This window comes from Pectinophora gossypiella, chromosome 23, assembly GCF_024362695.1.
Source record: "Pectinophora gossypiella chromosome 23, ilPecGoss1.1, whole genome shotgun sequence".
Taxonomy (NCBI): Eukaryota; Metazoa; Arthropoda; class Insecta; order Lepidoptera; family Gelechiidae; genus Pectinophora; species Pectinophora gossypiella.
Window position 1 is genome coordinate 6,342,782 of NC_065426.1, and position 18,182 is coordinate 6,360,963.

Here is an 18,182-nt window from a genome sequence, read left to right on the forward strand (position 1 = left end):
AATTCCGTAGTCTTCTTTCTTACCCGTGGAAAATAGGCGTGTATGTATGTAGCCGGTGTTACTTGTACCAAACTAAATAACCTCGTATAATCCATTGTTTTATAAAAAACAACTTAATGGTGTTTTCACAGAGCATTACTGAACGAATCTAGTCATAAATCTAGTCGTATCTCTATTACAAAAGTCGTACGTACCAAAAATAAAAAGTAAAAATAATAAAACAAAATTTTCGCCAAGCTTACCAACGTAACGCACAACACTCGTATCGCGAAACTTCGTGGCTCACTCTGTAACTGTGGCTTATTGAAACAACTTTCTAGTTAATTTACAGTTACCACTAACATATCACTTCAGAATAAACAACTTTTGTGTTACAACTACAACTTCTGTTGTTACAACTAACAAATCACTTTAAAATCCACTCTAAAAGTTCAAAATGGAACGTGTCGTGACATTAATTTTGTGGCAACTTCTAATTAGCTGTGTGTTTGCAGAGAATTTTACTTTTACCTATCCTAGTAAGTGGTGTAAACAAATTCATGAGAATGCTTTCTTGCATGCTAATCAAATCAATACCTGAGCGGTGGGCACGGATTGGATGCCTCATGACGGGTACAGGCGTCGTGGTAGACCTCGAAAGAGATGGCTTGACGATTTGGACGCTTGCTGGAGTACGCACAGGACCGCAAAAAATGGAAAGAAGAAGGGGAGGCTTTTGCCCAGAAGTCGGATCTTATAGGCAAGATTAGATTAGAAGCAAGCCATACTTTCTGGTCACACACTTAATGGACAGAAAGGTCGTAACCCCCGTACTTAACGTTCTAAATCTAACAGAACTTCTATGCATGTCGTTTTAAATTTTGCAGTAACGACAGAACGGTTAAGACTGTGTTAACACAGGTATGTTTCTGTGTAAAACGTCACCGATGCGAACGTCAACGGCTGTAGACGTTCGAGTCACTATGTATTTACTGATGATGTAGTAGTAATATGTAGATCCTGTGCCGACAGAACGTTCACATCCGTCTATATACAAAATACTTGTGTCAAAACAGAGTTAAAACTGTCCATCAACGTGTTAAGGAATTTGATTTAGAGGTAAGGACTTTGCATCGTGTTACTGAAAGAGAATAGATTGTTGAGATGTAGTACACACACATATCTACGCACAACGAACGAACTCGAAATTTACCTACCTGATACCTGTACCTGTGTGTGTGTGTACCTGTCTGTCTGTGTCTGTGGTAAATCTACAATACAAGCAACTTACGCTACATTATGATATAATTATAATTATTCCTCGATTATTTTAATGAACGTGTAATTTCAGCTCAAAACTCCGCTAACACCAAAACTTGAGTAATTAAATGTTATAATGTGTATTGGTATTAATTCTCCTTTCGAGTAAATCAAACACGTTTGCTTACATTATTCAATCTAAGTTTAAATTAATTGCTAACACGCATCTATAAAATGAATCGCATAATCCTTTCCATGATATGAATATTATTCGCGTTTGCGTTACTAAACTACACTATACAGGGTGTTAGTGACATCGTAACGAAAACTTTGAGGGATGATTCAGACCATGATTCTGAGTTGATATCAAATGGAATTTTCCGTCGCAAAAGTATGGAACTAAAAATAATTTGAAAAACCTAAAAAAAAACATGAATGTTTTAACGGAAAATTCCTGATATAAACTCAGAATGATGGTCTGAATCATCTCCCTTAGTATTCATTACGATGTCACTAACACCCTGTATAAAAATATAAGTTTAAAAACTAAACCCGAACTAGGTACGAAAAAATCACGCTCTAAAACGTATGAAACTAGAAAATACGTATTTGTGACTTTGCCGTATTCGGGTTTTAGTTTTTAAACTTATATTTTTATTTATATTATTTTGGGATCTTATTTATTAAGATAACGTGCTTTCGATACGTGTATTATGCAAGATTTAGAGATTAAATCCGGAACGTGTCAGAGTAGTTATGTTAAATAAGTCTTAATAATAATATAATTAAGTATATAAATATTTGCACACCTGCTTGCAGGTTGAATATATGCACTGTTTTACTTAGAATAAGATCTTTAACTTTGTGTTCTTGTAAATAAATGATTAATTATGATTATTCAACGTAATTATCGAGTAAATACAAAGAAACCCGCTAGTAAAAGCTAGTAATATGTACATTTTTTAAATGTGCAAATTAAGCCCTTTTATTTTGATACCCAAAACAGAATAATAATGAGTGGAAGATGTGTTGCGTCTGGATGTAATAACAAGATCATATTTATAGCCAAAAACAAAGATAAGAATCGCAAATGACTGTGATAATTTTTGTCACTTTGTACACTTTGTATTAATTTAGTTTTAACTTTACACTTATATTTGTACTATATTTTATATTATTTTAACGATTTAAAATTATGTATTTATTTCTCCAATGTGTGGGTAGCCTTTTTACCTGAATAAAGAAATTATTATTATTATTATAGTATATTTTCTATTCTCCCTTTTAAGGGGTAGTTTATACCCACTACCTACACGGGCCTTAACTAAGTGCAGTGGGGTCGAGGTTATTTGATGAAATGGTGGGCGAAGTAAGAAACTTTCGGGTTATGCGACAGGTATTTAATATTGCAGCTTTTTGTATGGTGGTAATTATATAGGATGGTATATCAAGGGTTTTTAAACTGTTATATTATTATTATTATAATATGTATGTTAATCCATGAAATTAAATTGTTAAACGAAGAGAACATTGTACCATCTATTTGCAATTTTGATAAGAATATTTGATTTGATTTAAGACAATGTTCTATTTAAGTGTAAGCAGTTTTGTTTAAATTTAAAAGATTATTTTTTGTAACATTACTAGTAAGTACTTCACACACGTCCTAAGTGGAGTCGTACTAAGTGTGTTTTATCGTTTGAAACTTATTTTAATTATATTTCGCTCATTTTAATTTAGTTTTAACATTATAAGCTGTCCTATATTTTTGTCCAGAGAGGAAACTTAGATAGTATGCACTAACCTGGGGCGTTAAAAGGGCCACATCGAAGTAATTCATCAAAAATGCAATAAGTATTGCTATTTGACATTTGTTTGCAATGCGCACTTACTTATGTCGAATTGCAATATTGCATTTTTAGATGAATTGCTTCGAAGTGGCCTTTTTAACCCCTAATTGAACACGATTCTTCCGATACAGGCCTCGTCTAGTTTAAGAGTTATAGATTTTCAGATAAACTTTTAACATTAAAAAAGTAAACCTAAAATTCAAATTCAAATGTATTTATTACAATAAAAATTGTAATAAATATTCTGTCAACAATTTTTATTCTTTTTTCATGAATATTTTTATGTTTTATTTTAACGTTATTATTTAATTCCAGTGGCATTGCGTTGTAAGGAACACCTCTGCCAGCACGGTTACAGCTACGAAACATTCTACGAGGTGGACGCAGTAGACCGGAGGAAAACCAAGGAAGCAGCATTCGAAATGCACCTGGCCATTCTCGCTTCTAGCAATGGACATATATTGCTGTCCACCATACCTCATCCAGAGGCTAGTGATCCCGTCTATGAAATTGGTAAGGATGACTTTAAAGGAATAAATAGACGCAGACCTACCTACAAAAAAAATTAGTAGAAAGTGCAAAGAATGGTATGTGTGTGAGAGGTGTGAGAACTGAGATGACGAATAACAGAATACGAGTACATGTTGTGCCGACCCCACTTAGGGTGGAATAAGGGCAGAACTCTGTGGCGTTCACGGCCTCTGTGGTCCAGTGGTTGAGCGTTGGACTCACGATCCGGAGGCCCCGGGTTCGAATCCTGGTGGGGACATATATCACAAAATTCACTTTGTGATCCCTAGTTTGGTTAGGACATTACAGGCTGATCACCTGATTGTCCAAAAAGTAAGATGATCCGTGCTTCGGAAGGCACGTTAAGCCGTTGGTCCCGGTTACGACTTACTGATGTAAGTAAGTAGTCGTTACATGAGCCATGTCAGGGGCCTTTGGCGGCTCAATAGTAACCCTGACACCAGGGTTGATGAGGCTAGTATTCCACCTCACAACCCACACGATAAGAAGAAGGGCAGAAGGATAATATGACAGACCAACTAAAAAAATAAATAATAGACTTTAAAGTACTAATAAGTAGTGATATTTACGTTGGTAGATACGGAAAATATGGCTTAACCGGGAAAGAATCTATGGCGATATTTTTTTTCTGGTGAAAACCTGTAATTGGCTTTTTTGTTTCTATATTTTAAAGCTATATTGTTTTGTTTTGGAAGCTGTTGGTTTTCCAATTAAGTAATAAATAAATTAGTCAAATCACTTAGTTACGGTTCTTAAAAACATATAAAAAGTGCAATCTTCACACCCTCACTAATTATTTAAAAAATGACAAATCATAACACAAATCCACATGGGGAAGTCAGAGTTACAACCATCGTAAGATGAACTAAGTACCCACACTTCGACAAGATTTTTGTTAGACCAACGTAATAAGTGGTGAGCTGTGATACTGAACCATACCATTACACTGTCTGTAATGGTCGAGCCAACGGTATAAAGGAAACCTAGGACATTACAGACTGATCACATGATTGTACGAAAGTAAGACGATCCGTGCTTCGGAAAGCACGTTAAGCCGTTGGTCCCGATTACTACTTACTAATGTATGTACGTAGTCGTTACATGAGTCATATCAGGGGCCTTTGGCGGCTCAATAGTAACCCTGACACCAGGGTTGAGAAGGTTAGCAATCCACCTCAAAACCCACACGATAGAAGAAGAAAAGGAAAGCTGCACTTCAGATAAATTAATAACTCATTGGTACACTCCCCGTTTGAGAAGCAATCCAGTGTACCACAGTACCACTAGACAACAGTACTCATGAAAAAAAATCCTATACAAAAATATGAAAGTACTTACTTAACCCTTTCGCGGACAGAGATCATGGGTCATTGATGGTTCATAACAGGTAATACGACACCTTGGGATCGGAACGTCATTAGACGTTCTGTCCTTGAAAGTGTTTAGTATGCTTCCAACAAATAAGAAAAAAACTCCACCTACCTTGACATCCATGTAGACAGCAAACCAGATCTACCAAGTCACACAAGCCTGCAGATATTTGGTAAAGTCCTGCACTGCCATAGGGTTGAGCACGATCATGTGCTTTGATAGTCATAGTCACAGAGTTCACAATATTTGCACTAACGCATTATCACCACCGAAGGTATGAAACTAGCACGCCAAAAGACAAACTACCGCGAAGGGAAGACAAAACGACTGTCCTCGCGCGCGACCGTCAGTGAACTGACCTTCACATCGCAAATGACGATGGTGAGAAGAAAATTAATGGATACATTTTCTTCTTACCCACTAATAATAAATAATTATTTACTAAAAATAAACTACTAATAATAAATATATAAAAATTAATTATGTACCTTTGAGGTCCTTGGCGGGTCAATAATAACCCTGACACCAGAGTTGATCAGGTCCTTCATCCACTTCACAACTCACACGATAACAGAAAAGAAATAAAAAATATGCCTAATATTAATGTCAATGACGATAATTATGATGTTAAGTTTTCAGGTGGTACTGAGCTACCAGAGACCACTAACATGTCTCATGTAACGACTGCATACTTAAGTACATAGGGACCGACTGGTTAACGTGTTCTTAGAAGCGCGGATCACCTTACTTTCACACAAACAGGTGTTCACCAACCAAACTAAAGATCACAAAGGGATTTCTACGACAGGATCCCACCGGAAATCGAACTCGGGATCTCCAGAAAGACCGATGATGTAACCACTAGACCATCGAAGCCGTTATTACATTTATTTTGATAGTGTCACCTCACCACTATTCAACATTGTTCTATATGTGGAAGCTTGTAATTGGATTTCTACTAACTACCTTTGTATTAATTTGCAAATGAAGCTGTTAGCTCCCCGAAGATAATAAAATAAGTAATTAAATTGTTTCAGTGGTGGGTGGCGGTGGGAACAAGTTCACGGAACTCCGACGCAATCTACGACGCAACGCTAAGACTTCAGAAAAAACCGTGGGAATACTATCTCCCATTGATTTCAGAGCGTTCTATATTAGGATGTCTGAAGGTAACACCACTCAAGATCATCACTCAATTTTTGCTGCAGTAAACAGAACCAGAAATATTTTCTTTTCAATAATTTCAACAAATGATTTAAAAGAAATGCGTGGCGTGAATTATATCGAGGACTTATGTCGACCAATAGCCGTACGAAGTATATATATTATATAGCACGAAGTATATATATATATGTAGATAGCATTCGCAGCGTCTATTGGAGTATGTTCCTTCTCAATAAAAATGTGTAATAGTTGTTCCATTTGAAATTTAATTACTTAATCGCAGAATAATTTAAGACATTATCATTTTGTGTCAAAACATTTATAATGATATTACAGATGGTGTCATAGAGTTTGGCAAAGAAGGTGAAGCTCTACCTATTTTAAGCTACAATGATGTCGATCCTCTTACGATCAAATACTTCAGTTTTGCCGCGTGGAATGGCGTAGAAGCCAAGTTTCTGTACGACTGTCCTAACCCCAACGATAACAGTACTGATGGTAAATATATCTATTACCTTCTTATAAAATTAGATTTAGTTTAAACTGCCACGGCGGTTGCCTAAACTAAAAAATAGAAGTATGATGTCAAAAAGTGAGCACAATATTTTTCTTTCTCAATTAGCCTATGTGCGAAGAGAAATTGTAAGACCTTACTTAGAGCAAAGTAACATGAAGTAATACAAAAAGATTTTTAGTCCATTTAATCAAAATTAATTTAACTGACTGGGTTAAGTTAGGGAACTTTGAAATTAGTACCGTCCTTCACTTACAATACGTGCAAGAAAAAGATGCAGGTAATTTTAGTTCTGTCAAATTTTGTTAAAATTAAGTTTAAACAAAGTACCAAAAGGATCTTTTTTATAGCACCAGACTCGCAAGAAGTGGAACCAAAGCTATCAAACTCTGAACAGCTTAAAAGAACATTGCTAATGGACCGTCCACCAAACCAACCACCAGGTCCGACTGTCAATGTTAAAATTGACTTCAGTGTCACCAGCGTCAAGTATGATGCTCTCGACTCCAAACTTACTACTGGATTGGCTGTGGTTGCTGTAAGTAATTATTCAACAATCGTTATTCACTTGTTATAGATCTGATGGACTAGTTACGTTAACCCTTATAACTAAGACTTATGTGGTAGCCGTTGAAGTCAAGGGTTCTTTACTTCTGACCTTGCAGTAGATCGTCTGATTTTTTTGGAACTTCGTCATCAGTCCCTAGCCTTTTTTTTCTCAGGGTCCGCTTACCGAACTTGAAGAGGTAGACAAAGATATTAATATATGTATACACCCACTCCTCGCCAGCTACGTTTCAGTCTCATGTAATAGGGAGCCATCGACTGAGCACAAATCCTGAGAAAACACGTGATATCAATTATCTATCAAACTTGAATTCAAACTCACAAAGTCTAATTCAGTGGTTTAGAGCTCAAGTTGGGAGATGTAAGAAGTCACGCGTTACGTTTGACATTGTGAAGAAAACTATTTCTTTCAGGTTTGGACCGATGACAGTATGGCATGGAATCCAAGCAAATTCAATGGAACCACCAGCCTTAAATTTCGACAGGGACAGATATGGCGTCCTACTTTCTTCGTCTTCAAGTGAGTGGTTTATCTAACCGATTTCCTATACTATATGCTAGCGACACCGTATCGAATAATGAGGGGGATGATTCAGCTCATTGTGATTCTAGTGGATTTTCCCGTCACAATTTTTTTTCAATTCCATACTTTTTCGACGCAGAATGATTAGCTGAATTGTCCCCATCTCAGTATTCGGTACGGTATCACTAACGCCCTATATATCACTTCGAGGCTTTATTACGAAAACCAAATATCTGAATCTCAAAAAGCTATTTATTAATTTCAGCTCTGACAATACAGATATCATGAACAGCAAGAATACTGAACTAATCTCGATGGTCTACAGCGGTGAAGCAACGTTTCACTTCCAATCCAAAATAACTACATGGTGTTACGAAACTGAAACTATGAACAGGTGAGATAGGTGAGATTTGGAATGCTTCATAATCTCCCATGCGTTATCCTGTTTTGAAAGGGTCAACTTGCCTAACTTAAAGATTTAACAAGTCCAGTTTTTTATAGAAGTGACTGCTTGTCTGACCTTCCAACCAGCAAATGGAAAAGCAGCCTAATGCAAGTTAGGTCACAAACAAACATCCGAAACGCAATTCTCGAGAATGTGGGTTTCCTTACGATGTTTTCCCTTATTCCTAAGCATGAACATTTATAATCCAAATATGAATTCGATAATTGGTTTAGACCCGTGATGGCATTAGAACCTGCGACTTCACAGGGAGAGTCAAGCATTCCCCCAACTGGGCTACATTTTTTGGATAACCTGTACATCAATATCATCCAATAATAATTCCAAATAAATAAAAAAAATAAGCAAATATACTTTGTCATTTAAAAAAAAAAGATATGCACGACAAGCAGTATGTATTATTTTGCGTTTTTCAGTCAGTGACACTGCAATCTAGAGACTTATTATTTAATTTAATATTACAGATGGCCAAATGACGAGTACTCATGTTCCATTTTGATTGGAGCTTGGGAACCACACGAGACAATCACACTGGAAGGCCTGAGTACAAAAAATAATAAACTAAACGTGGTGAGCTTATTAAACATTTAATCACTTTAAGTACCGAAAGTTGAGTAATTTTAGTATTACCTGCAGCTCTGCTTACAAAATATTTGCTACACACATGCTACACATCAAAAATTCATCATCATCAATTTAAGAGCCACGCTCTTGTCGTGCAGGATTTTCCATGCTACTTTATTAGGGAAAAATAGGGCAGTGGTTTCCCTCTTGCCTTCCGCCCCGCAGTACTCTGTCTGACGCAAGTGGGATTGCGCCCAGAGTAGTCTATTACAAAGCCATACTAGGACTCCTGTCCTCCGCCTCTGAATAGTACTGACAGTTACTGCTGCCCTCTGTCAGGTCAAAAATTAAAACATTAAAAAAAAAGCTTTTAATTTCAATTTAGAATTGGTGCGGGGCGGAGAGTGAGAAAAAAATCATTACGATGTCACTAACACCTCGCAGCACCTCGCATATTCTTTATTCTATGCTGCGCTTTGTTCAACAGTTTGCTGACATAGACGATATTGTAACAAACGAATGGGACATGGATGTCAAGATTGGAGTGGTTCCAATCACAGTATGGAGTAAACTATTCGTGCAAATGGACAACCAGACACATCAGAGCGACAGATTGCTGTTAACATTGCAACTGAAGAGACGAGCTTCGGCTCTGAACATTGTGTTTTACACTCCGTTGCTAGGTAAGTGTAATTATTTTTGCAGAAATCTTTATTTCTTTATTATTATTTGTATGTCGTTTCCATATCTCGGGACTATGGAGTCCCGGACTTTTGGATGGCGTGCGTGGGTGATAAACTGAATGGGCCACCTATATAGCAGCAACATGTTTGTGAGCAGCTCAGGATGTCGAGAGGTGTACACCGCTTTCTGCGAAGCGGTTTACCCGCCTCACCAACTCGCGTCTTATGCGAATTTCACCTCCACCCTGCGAGAGTATAACTCTAGCTCACCCTGTCCGGCCAATGAAGGGAATCTATAGGTGAGAGACCTGGGGCCCCGCTAGGGTCTACTCTGGCTGGCCAGTGAAGGCAAGCCGGAGACGGACGGTCTGAACGACTCTCGGGGGATCTCAGCTCCGTGGTGTCGTCACTCACCAACAGCTCGCCACATGCTGGCCTGCGGAGACTCACTGAACTGTTGATTTTACCAGGTTTACTGATGAATTCACCAGGGGGCGATGGGATCGTCACTTCTCTATTATTAATTATGCAAACATATATTATACAACAAAGTGTAATAAAAACCAGAAAGGTTTGTACGTTCACCTAAAGGGAATCGTCGTAACAAATATAGATACATCAAAACTTTACGCACCTACACTCAAAGGAAAACCACTTAAATGATGAATGTGAATGTTCATAATGTAAAAACAATCTGAATTTTCCTACTAATCACTAAAATCACAGAAATAACATTGGAGTCATAATAACTTGTACCTAGTGATCAAAAACTGGTTACTAGTAAGTTAGTTAGCTTAGTTATTAGATAATATATGTGGGATAAGTAAGAGGCTGAATGTTGATTTCTAAACGAAGATGAATAAAGAAAAGATGGATGAGTGACTTGAAATGAACGGAGTGAAATGAACGGTGTGAACGGATTGAGATGACTGATTTTTAAAAAGAGACGTTGGGTGAGAGTCGAGGTGGAAGGGTGTTATTTTTTGATCTGCGTTAATCGTTAATATTTTCAATTAAAAAAAGTGTAATGTCTGCGCGCTTATTAAGAAGGAAACAATAAAAAAAGGTGTTAAAGGTGCTAACGTGTTTAATTCTCGCCCGACGATCCCACAATTTTGGGGGCTCGTCTAAAGAAGAGGGCGCAGACATTCAGCACGTGTCGGAAAGGTGGCGGCGCGGCGAAATATATTTGATAATTACAAGGCGATCAACAACTGTTTTACGACGACAAGGATATTTGTAACACGGATTAATGATGTCAAGGGAAAAAGGTGATTATTACGAAGCCACTCAGCAACCACAATCCACCATGTTGGCAATGACGGCAGACCTGGTGAACCGGTTTAATGGACAAGATGGAACGTATTCCGTGGATAAATGGATATCTGAGATCGAAGATAATGCAGAAATCTTCGGATGGACTCCATTACAGCAACTGCTCGTAGCGCGACGTTCACTTACCGGTACTGCAGAGTTGTGGCTAAAATCAGAAAAAACTTTCAAGACATGGGACGACCTAAAAACAGCTATATCCAAGGAATTTTCAAGCACATTAGATGCTAAGGCGATACATGAGCTAATGAGCGCACGGAAAAAGAAAAAAGATGAAAGTTGTTTGGACTATCTTTTAGTTATGAAGGAGTTGGGAAAAAGAGGAAAACTTCCCGACTATGTCGCTATAAAATATATAGTTGACGGAATTATGGATTTAGAATCGAACAAAATCATGCTATACGGAATTAAGACCTATGGAGAACTCAAGGAAAAAATACAAGTGTACGAATTATTGAAAGCTAAGACAAGAAAACAATATCAAGAACGTCAAGAAAAACAAAATCATCATGAAAACAAAACTACTTTCATACGTTGTTACAACTGCGGAGATAAGGGTCATTCATCGACGGATTGTCCTAACAAAAGTAAGGGGGCAAAATGCTACAAGTGCAATGAGTTCGGACATATTGCTACATCATGCAAAAATAAGACGGAAATGACGAATAATAGCCAATCGCGAAGCAACGGAAATTATAAGGCATCATGGAATTTCGGAAGACCGAATGTGAACGGAAGATCGCAGTGGCGCCAATCTTATCAATCTCAGAATGAACCAGCGTCAAGTGCGACAACTTCAAGAAATACAACGGCGATGTTCGGAGCGATGGAATCGGCGAAACTCATTTCAAGCGAATACGATGACAGCGGTGATGGCGGCAATATGCAAAATCAAGCTGACAACTTTGACGTTAGAAAGAATGAATGTATGGAGCGGAATGTCAAGATGACGTCTTCATTTTTGAACGAGAGCGAGATATGCGTATCCGATGTTTCAACAAACAAGATTGAGGTTATGAAAAACGAAATTATTGCGCGTAAGCCGGAAAAAAATATTGAACTGTGCGGTAAACAAATAAATGCATTAATCGATTCGGGTAGTGACATGAACTTGATACGTGACGACTTTTGTTCAACGATTTGTGTGGAAAAATACGACGAAAACATAACAATGCGTGGACTTGGCGATTCGTGTGTAAGATCTTTGGGACTTATTAAGATAGATTTCTGTGTAGATGATCGTAAATATTATCAAGTGACCTTTCATATTGTTCCAAAAGAGTGTATGCCATATAAATTGATAATTGGTCAAGAATTTTTGAAAACTGTAGTAATGGTTATGAAAGAAGGATCAGTGTGGTTATTTCCGAAAGACGAAGAGTGGTTGACGAATGTTAATTGTTTTCCTTGCACTGTTGATCTATTAGGTACCGTCAGCGATCCAGCTCTGAAACAAGAAGTTATCAAGTTAGTAGAAAATTACCAGCCAAAGCAGACCAAAGAAGTACCAGTGGAATTGAAGATCATTCTCAAGGACGACATACCTGTGGCACAGCGACCGCGGCGTGTTTCTGTTAAGGAGCAAGAAGAAGTCGACAAGCAGATAGAACAGTGGTTGAAAGACGGAATTATAAAGGTTAGTTACTCTGATTATGCTAGTCCTCTGGTTTTAGTAAAAAAGAAGGATAATACCATAAGGATTTGTGTGGATTACAGGCTACTGAACAAGAAAATAATAAAGGATGAATACCCATTACCAATTATAGACAATCTTATTGACAAACTGACTAATGCAAAAGTGTTTTCAGCTCTTGACTTGAAAAATGGTTATTTTCATTTGAAGATTAACAAGGAGTGTACAAAATATACAGCTTTTGTTACCATGACAGGGCAGTATGAATTTTTAAGGGCACCATTTGGTTTGGCTACGTGTCCTAAGGTTTTCATGAGATATATCACAGCTATTTTCAGGGATTTGATATCACGCGGTATTGTAATGATATTCATAGACGATTTATTAATTCCAGCAGAGAACGAAGAAGAGGCGGTTCAGCGTTTAACAGAAGTACTCCAGATTGCATCAGAATATGGACTGAATATTAATTGGCAAAAATCACAACTTATGGTGAAGAAAGTAGAATACCTTGGACATGTTATACAGAATGGAATAGTAATGCCTTCTCCAGAGAAAACTGAGGTAGTATTGAAATACCCAGAACCACAGAATATCAAACAACTACATAGTTTTTTGGGGCTATGTTCTTACTTCAGAAAATTCATTCAAGGATATGCACAGATAGCGCAACCATTAACAGATTTATTAAGAAAAGACAAACAGTTTCATTTCACAGAAGAACATAAACAAGTTTTTAGAACTCTCAAAGAAAAATTAGGAAATGATCCAGTACTAAGAATATATGATCCCACGGCGATCACAGAATTACATACCGATGCTTCTTGTACAGCTTACTCAGCTATATTGATGCAAAAGTGCAATGAAGATGGAGAGTTGCATCCAGTTCATTACATGAGTCGAAGAACAACAGAAGCAGAAAGCAAGTACACAAGCTATGAGCTAGAGGCTTTAGCCATCATAGAAGGCGTCAAGAAATTCAGGCACTACCTACATGGAATATGTTTCAAGATAGTCACAGATTGTAAAGCCTTCCAAATGACATTGAACAAGAAAGATTTGGCTATGTCTACAAGAGTTGCACGTTGGATTCTGTTACTCCAAGACTATGATTTTACTATTGAACATCAAAGTGGTATAAAAATGCGACATACTGATGCATTAAGTCGTATTCCATACGTTGCTGTAACAACAACAGACCTACACAAGGAGCTACAGTGTGCCCAGGAAAGTGACGATGGTTTGAAGGCAATTAAAGACGTACTGACACAAGGAAAATCATATAATGACTACTATTTACATCAAGGCTTACTATGTAAAGGACCAGATCAGGCATTAGTGGTTCCCAGGAAGATGGAAAATGAAATCATAAGAAGAGCTCATGAAAATGGTCATTTTGCAAAAAAGAAGACTATGGAATTGATTAGAAAAGACTACTACATAGATAACCTAGAAAGGAAAATAACTGAGTTTATATCAGCATGTGTACCTTGTATTTTAGGAAACAGGAAAGAGGGAAAGCAAGAGGGATTTCTACATCCACTAAATAAAGAAAATGGACCATTACACACATTACATGTGGACCATATTGGCCCTCTAGCAGAAACTAAGAAGAAATATAACCATATATTGACTGTTGTGGATGGATTTACAAAATTTGTTTGGATTTTTCCAGTGAAAACAGTAACATCTAAGGAAACTATTGAAAAACTATTGATTTTACAACAGACATTTGGAAATCCAGTTAGAATTGTCAGTGACAGGGGTACAGCATTCACTAGTAAGGATTTTGAAGAGTACTGCACTAATGAAGAAATTGAACACTGTAAAATAACTACAGGAGTGCCAAGAGGAAACGGACAAGTGGAGCGTATTCACCGTACAATAATATCAGTACTTACCAAGATGAACATTGAAGATCCATCACACTGGTATAAGCATACTAGTAAACTACAGAGAGCTTTAAATAGCACCTACCATAGAAGCATAAAAACAACACCATTTGAACTACTTACTGGAGTTAAAATGAGACAGAAAGAAGACCTACAGCTTATAGATATGTTAAAAGAAGAATATATTAGTAATTTTATAGAACAGAGGGAAGAAACAAGGAAAAGAGCTAAAGAACAAATACTAAACATACAAGAAGAAAATAGAAGAAATTTTGATAAGAAAAGAAAAGACAGCACAAAGTATAAAATAGGAGATTTAGTTGCTATTAAAAGAACACAGTTTGGAACAGCTATGAAGCTAAAAGCAAAATATTTGGGACCCTACAAGATAACAGGAATAAATGGAAATGATAGATACAATGTAGAGAAGATAACAGATACTGGTGAAGGACCTAAGAAAACCACTACATGTGCAGAGTATATGAAGAAATGGGAGAGAAATTAAACACCATATTTTAGGTAAATGTAAAATTTAATTATGTTTTTTTTGTTCCAGGTTTTCACAATTTACTATACAGTATGAAAGGGATGAATGTCGGTTTTTTTTTTTTTTTTTTTTGTAATTTCTTTTTATTATTTAACACTATTAAAAGAAAGTCACTAGATAATAGGTACTTACCAATGGTTGTTCAGTTATAAATTATATACTTACTTGTAAACAGTTCCTATAATGATAAGACTTAAGTGATAAGATCTATTTTTTTTTAATTTAAAAAAAGTTTACTTATAACATAAAAATAGTTTATGTAGTCAAGACTACAACATTGTTTTGTTATTTAAAAAAGCTATAATACTTATATGTCATACTTTAGTGTTTAAAGAATTTACTGTTTTGTTAGTAATATTATGATAATTACTACAATTAATTTGCATTTAAAATACTCTAAAACATAAACTTACATTTAATTTTGTATAAGATTAAAAACATAAGACTGTATAAAATGTGTAAGGAGTTATAATGTACAGTGTGATAAGGTGTATGTGTATGTAAGTTGATAGGTATATAAGGTGATAAGATTGTTTTGTGAGGTTATATGTGAAAGTGTAAGAAGTTGGATGAAAGATTTTGTGTGAGGTGTTGTGATATTATGTTGTGATAGTTATTGTTTAAGTAAAGTAAAGTTGTTAAGTGTATTATTGTAGCGTGTGTATGGGTGTGTCTGAGGGCAGACATTGTTCAGGACGGCCGAGTGTGGGATAAGTAAGAGGCTGAATGTTGATTTCTAAACGAAGATGAATAAAGAAAAGATGGATGAGTGACTTGAAATGAACGGAGTGAAATGAACGGTGTGAACGGATTGAGATGACTGATTTTTAAAAAGAGACGTTGGGTGAGAGTCGAGGTGGAAGGGTGTTATTTTTTGATCTGCGTTAATCGTTAATATTTTCAATTAAAAAAAGTGTAATGTCTGCGCGCTTATTAAGAAGGAAACAATAAAAAAAGGTGTTAAAGGTGCTAACGTGTTTAATTCTCGCCCGACGATCCCACATATATTATGATTAAAAATTAGATAACATTACATAGCCTATATACCCTTTCGGGGTTACAGCCGTGTTGTATTATCATCAGTTGTATCGAATGTATGATTCCAGTACTCGTGACCTTCGTCCTCCTGTCGTTCTGGAATGAGCCGCTACAGATGTCCAGGGTTTGGTTCTATGCCGTGTGCACCGCAGTCATCTGTATGGGCTTGAGTAATGTCGACTATTTGGTACCGTGTCATAGTGTGCCTTCTATATGTAAGTATTTTGAATAAAAAACAAAGAACACGTTCACCTGCTTGTCTTTGCTGACATGTCGTAAAATGCAACAGAGAGTTTGTATCGTTTCTAACACGGTGGACAATTGTTATGGGTGATGACTGTTACCTTGGCATCTCAAGGTTCATTCATCGTATCTATCTTAGGAATTCGTATCAACAACGGCTGCAAGTAGTCTTTGATTGTTTGTGGCTCTGCCTACCCTATTAGAGATTGCAGGCGTGCGTTTATGTATGTGTTTATCTGAGATCATTAGATTAATCGTTTCACTGTCTGTAATGGTTTACAGACTACCACTTACATTGGCCTAACAAAGCTCTGTGATATGTGTGTATTTAGTTGATCAAGCGATGATGTACCTTTGCCTACCCCAATTGGGTACCTTTATAAATAAATATTTTATTTACTTAACTCTTTTTATTTTTACCTTTGATTGGTTTGCTCTTGGCCCCATCACCACCACCACCATTTACTTAACTAACGCAATTTTCTCTTAAATTCCAGTTATACTGTACACTACCGTGCTAATGGGGGTGCTAATAGCATTACTGGTACAAGTAGTGTTAATGACGTCGCTGGTGCAGAGGCTCTGCAAGACGGTGTTCATGCAAAATATACTCACCGCGCAGTGGTTCCGGACGGTCTTCTGTTTGCCTGTGATGAAGGTGATAGATCTTTTCAATCTCTTTCTTTACCTTGTGGTATTGGGAGGAGTAATCAATACTACAAAAAAATATGTTTACACAAATTCTTACCTACCTATATAAGCACAATACATACACCTACTTCGTAACTTTTGAATAACCTTATGCTAGACCAATAATTTTGCTTCTCCAAAGGTCGTTTAAAATTGCACCTTTAGTGCATGGAAGTTACCATACAGGCTTACAATTGTCTAATCTCAAGCATTTGATTGTGTAAATCTTGAAACTTTGCTGCTTAAACTACGTTACTATGGAATTAAAAATGTAGCCTTAAGCCTTTTAATATCGTAGGTACTTACCAAATACAATTCAACAAAATATAAATTAACATATCACTGGGGGATCTCTTGTTAACATTATTGTGCCACAAGGATCAATATTAGATCCCGTTTCGTATATTATTTACACATCTTTTATTTTCGTAGTGCCGTGATTTTATAAATACTTACAACTCAAAATATAATTTTACAGACTTGCAAAAACTACGAATCAATAAACGAAGGATACGCATCACAAGAAGATGATGATTCGGGGGTCATCGTGGCTCCTAGAAACGGCCCTGTAGAAGAGATGCAAGCAGAAGCCACCAAGTATGGGGAGAGAGAAGAATTAGCAGAAGCTATAGATAAACTAATGTTCACTGTATATTCTATTACTTTTGGAGTCATGCTAGCGTTACATTACTAGACATTGGTATATAACAAAAACATAATGTGTTAAAAATCGTAGGGAATTCCAGAATCTGTGTACCTATAGAGAAGTATTTTTGTGATAAAAATATTTGTAATTTTAGTTACGATATTAACCTAATATAGACTTTCAGTGTTCGTTATGTGTTGAAACAATTCCACCGCTTAACAAGCCAATCAATAGTCTTTGAGCTATACGGAACTACCGAGTTTAAAACGAGTTTTTCATATGCAAATATGCGTTCAAAAATCATTGGGGAATGCTATTCAATTGAGCAATGCTACCAATGGTCTATGGAACGCTCGTTAAAAGACATAAAACGTAATTTAAAACCATCAGGCATTAAAAATAATATACTTTTATTCGATCATTCAGTGGCTTTTTGTTGCACAGACAATGCTGTTTTTATCAATAATCATCATCATCATGTAATACAGAACGGGCAAAGCCATAAGTACTTAATAAGAAGGCAGCTTGATGACACTAGATGCGAATTTTTAAGATAACATGTCAATCAAAAACATATAAGTAAAATAATATTACTTAATTAATTCAGTGACTATTTGGGTATGAGCATAATTATGGCTGGTATGATAACAACATATTAATTATTTCGACCAAATAAATTGTTTAATACAAAA

The 18,182-nt window shown here is 36.4% G+C and overlaps 1 protein-coding gene across 1 annotated transcript; it reads left to right on the forward strand.

Annotated features, from left to right (window-relative positions):
* Window positions 1–265: 265 nt before the first annotated feature.
* LOC126377530 (neuronal acetylcholine receptor subunit eat-2-like) lies at window positions 266–17,679 on the forward strand. The gene is made up of 12 exons (XM_050025316.1): window positions 266–518; window positions 3,405–3,602; window positions 6,029–6,160; window positions 6,492–6,653; window positions 7,020–7,207; window positions 7,650–7,756; window positions 8,025–8,153; window positions 8,687–8,792; window positions 9,274–9,469; window positions 15,980–16,126; window positions 16,652–16,812; window positions 17,323–17,679. The coding sequence occupies exons 1-12, from the start codon at window positions 437–439 to the stop codon at window positions 17,536–17,538; spliced, it is 1,824 nt and encodes a 607-aa protein (XP_049881273.1). The 5' UTR covers window positions 266–436; the 3' UTR covers window positions 17,539–17,679.
* Window positions 17,680–18,182: the final 503 nt, after the last annotated feature.

Excerpts from the sequence above, each read along its gene's own strand:
- LOC126377530 (XM_050025316.1), top strand. The coding sequence starts at position 437 with ATGGAACGTGTCGTGACATTAATTTTGTGGCAACTTCTAATTAGCTGT. Across the intron at positions 3,603-6,028 it reads TGATCCCGTCTATGAAATTG|TGGTGGGTGGCGGTGGGAAC; the intron begins GTAAGGATGACT and ends AAATTGTTTCAG. Across the intron at positions 7,757-8,024 it reads CCTACTTTCTTCGTCTTCAA|CTCTGACAATACAGATATCA; the intron begins GTGAGTGGTTTA and ends TATTAATTTCAG.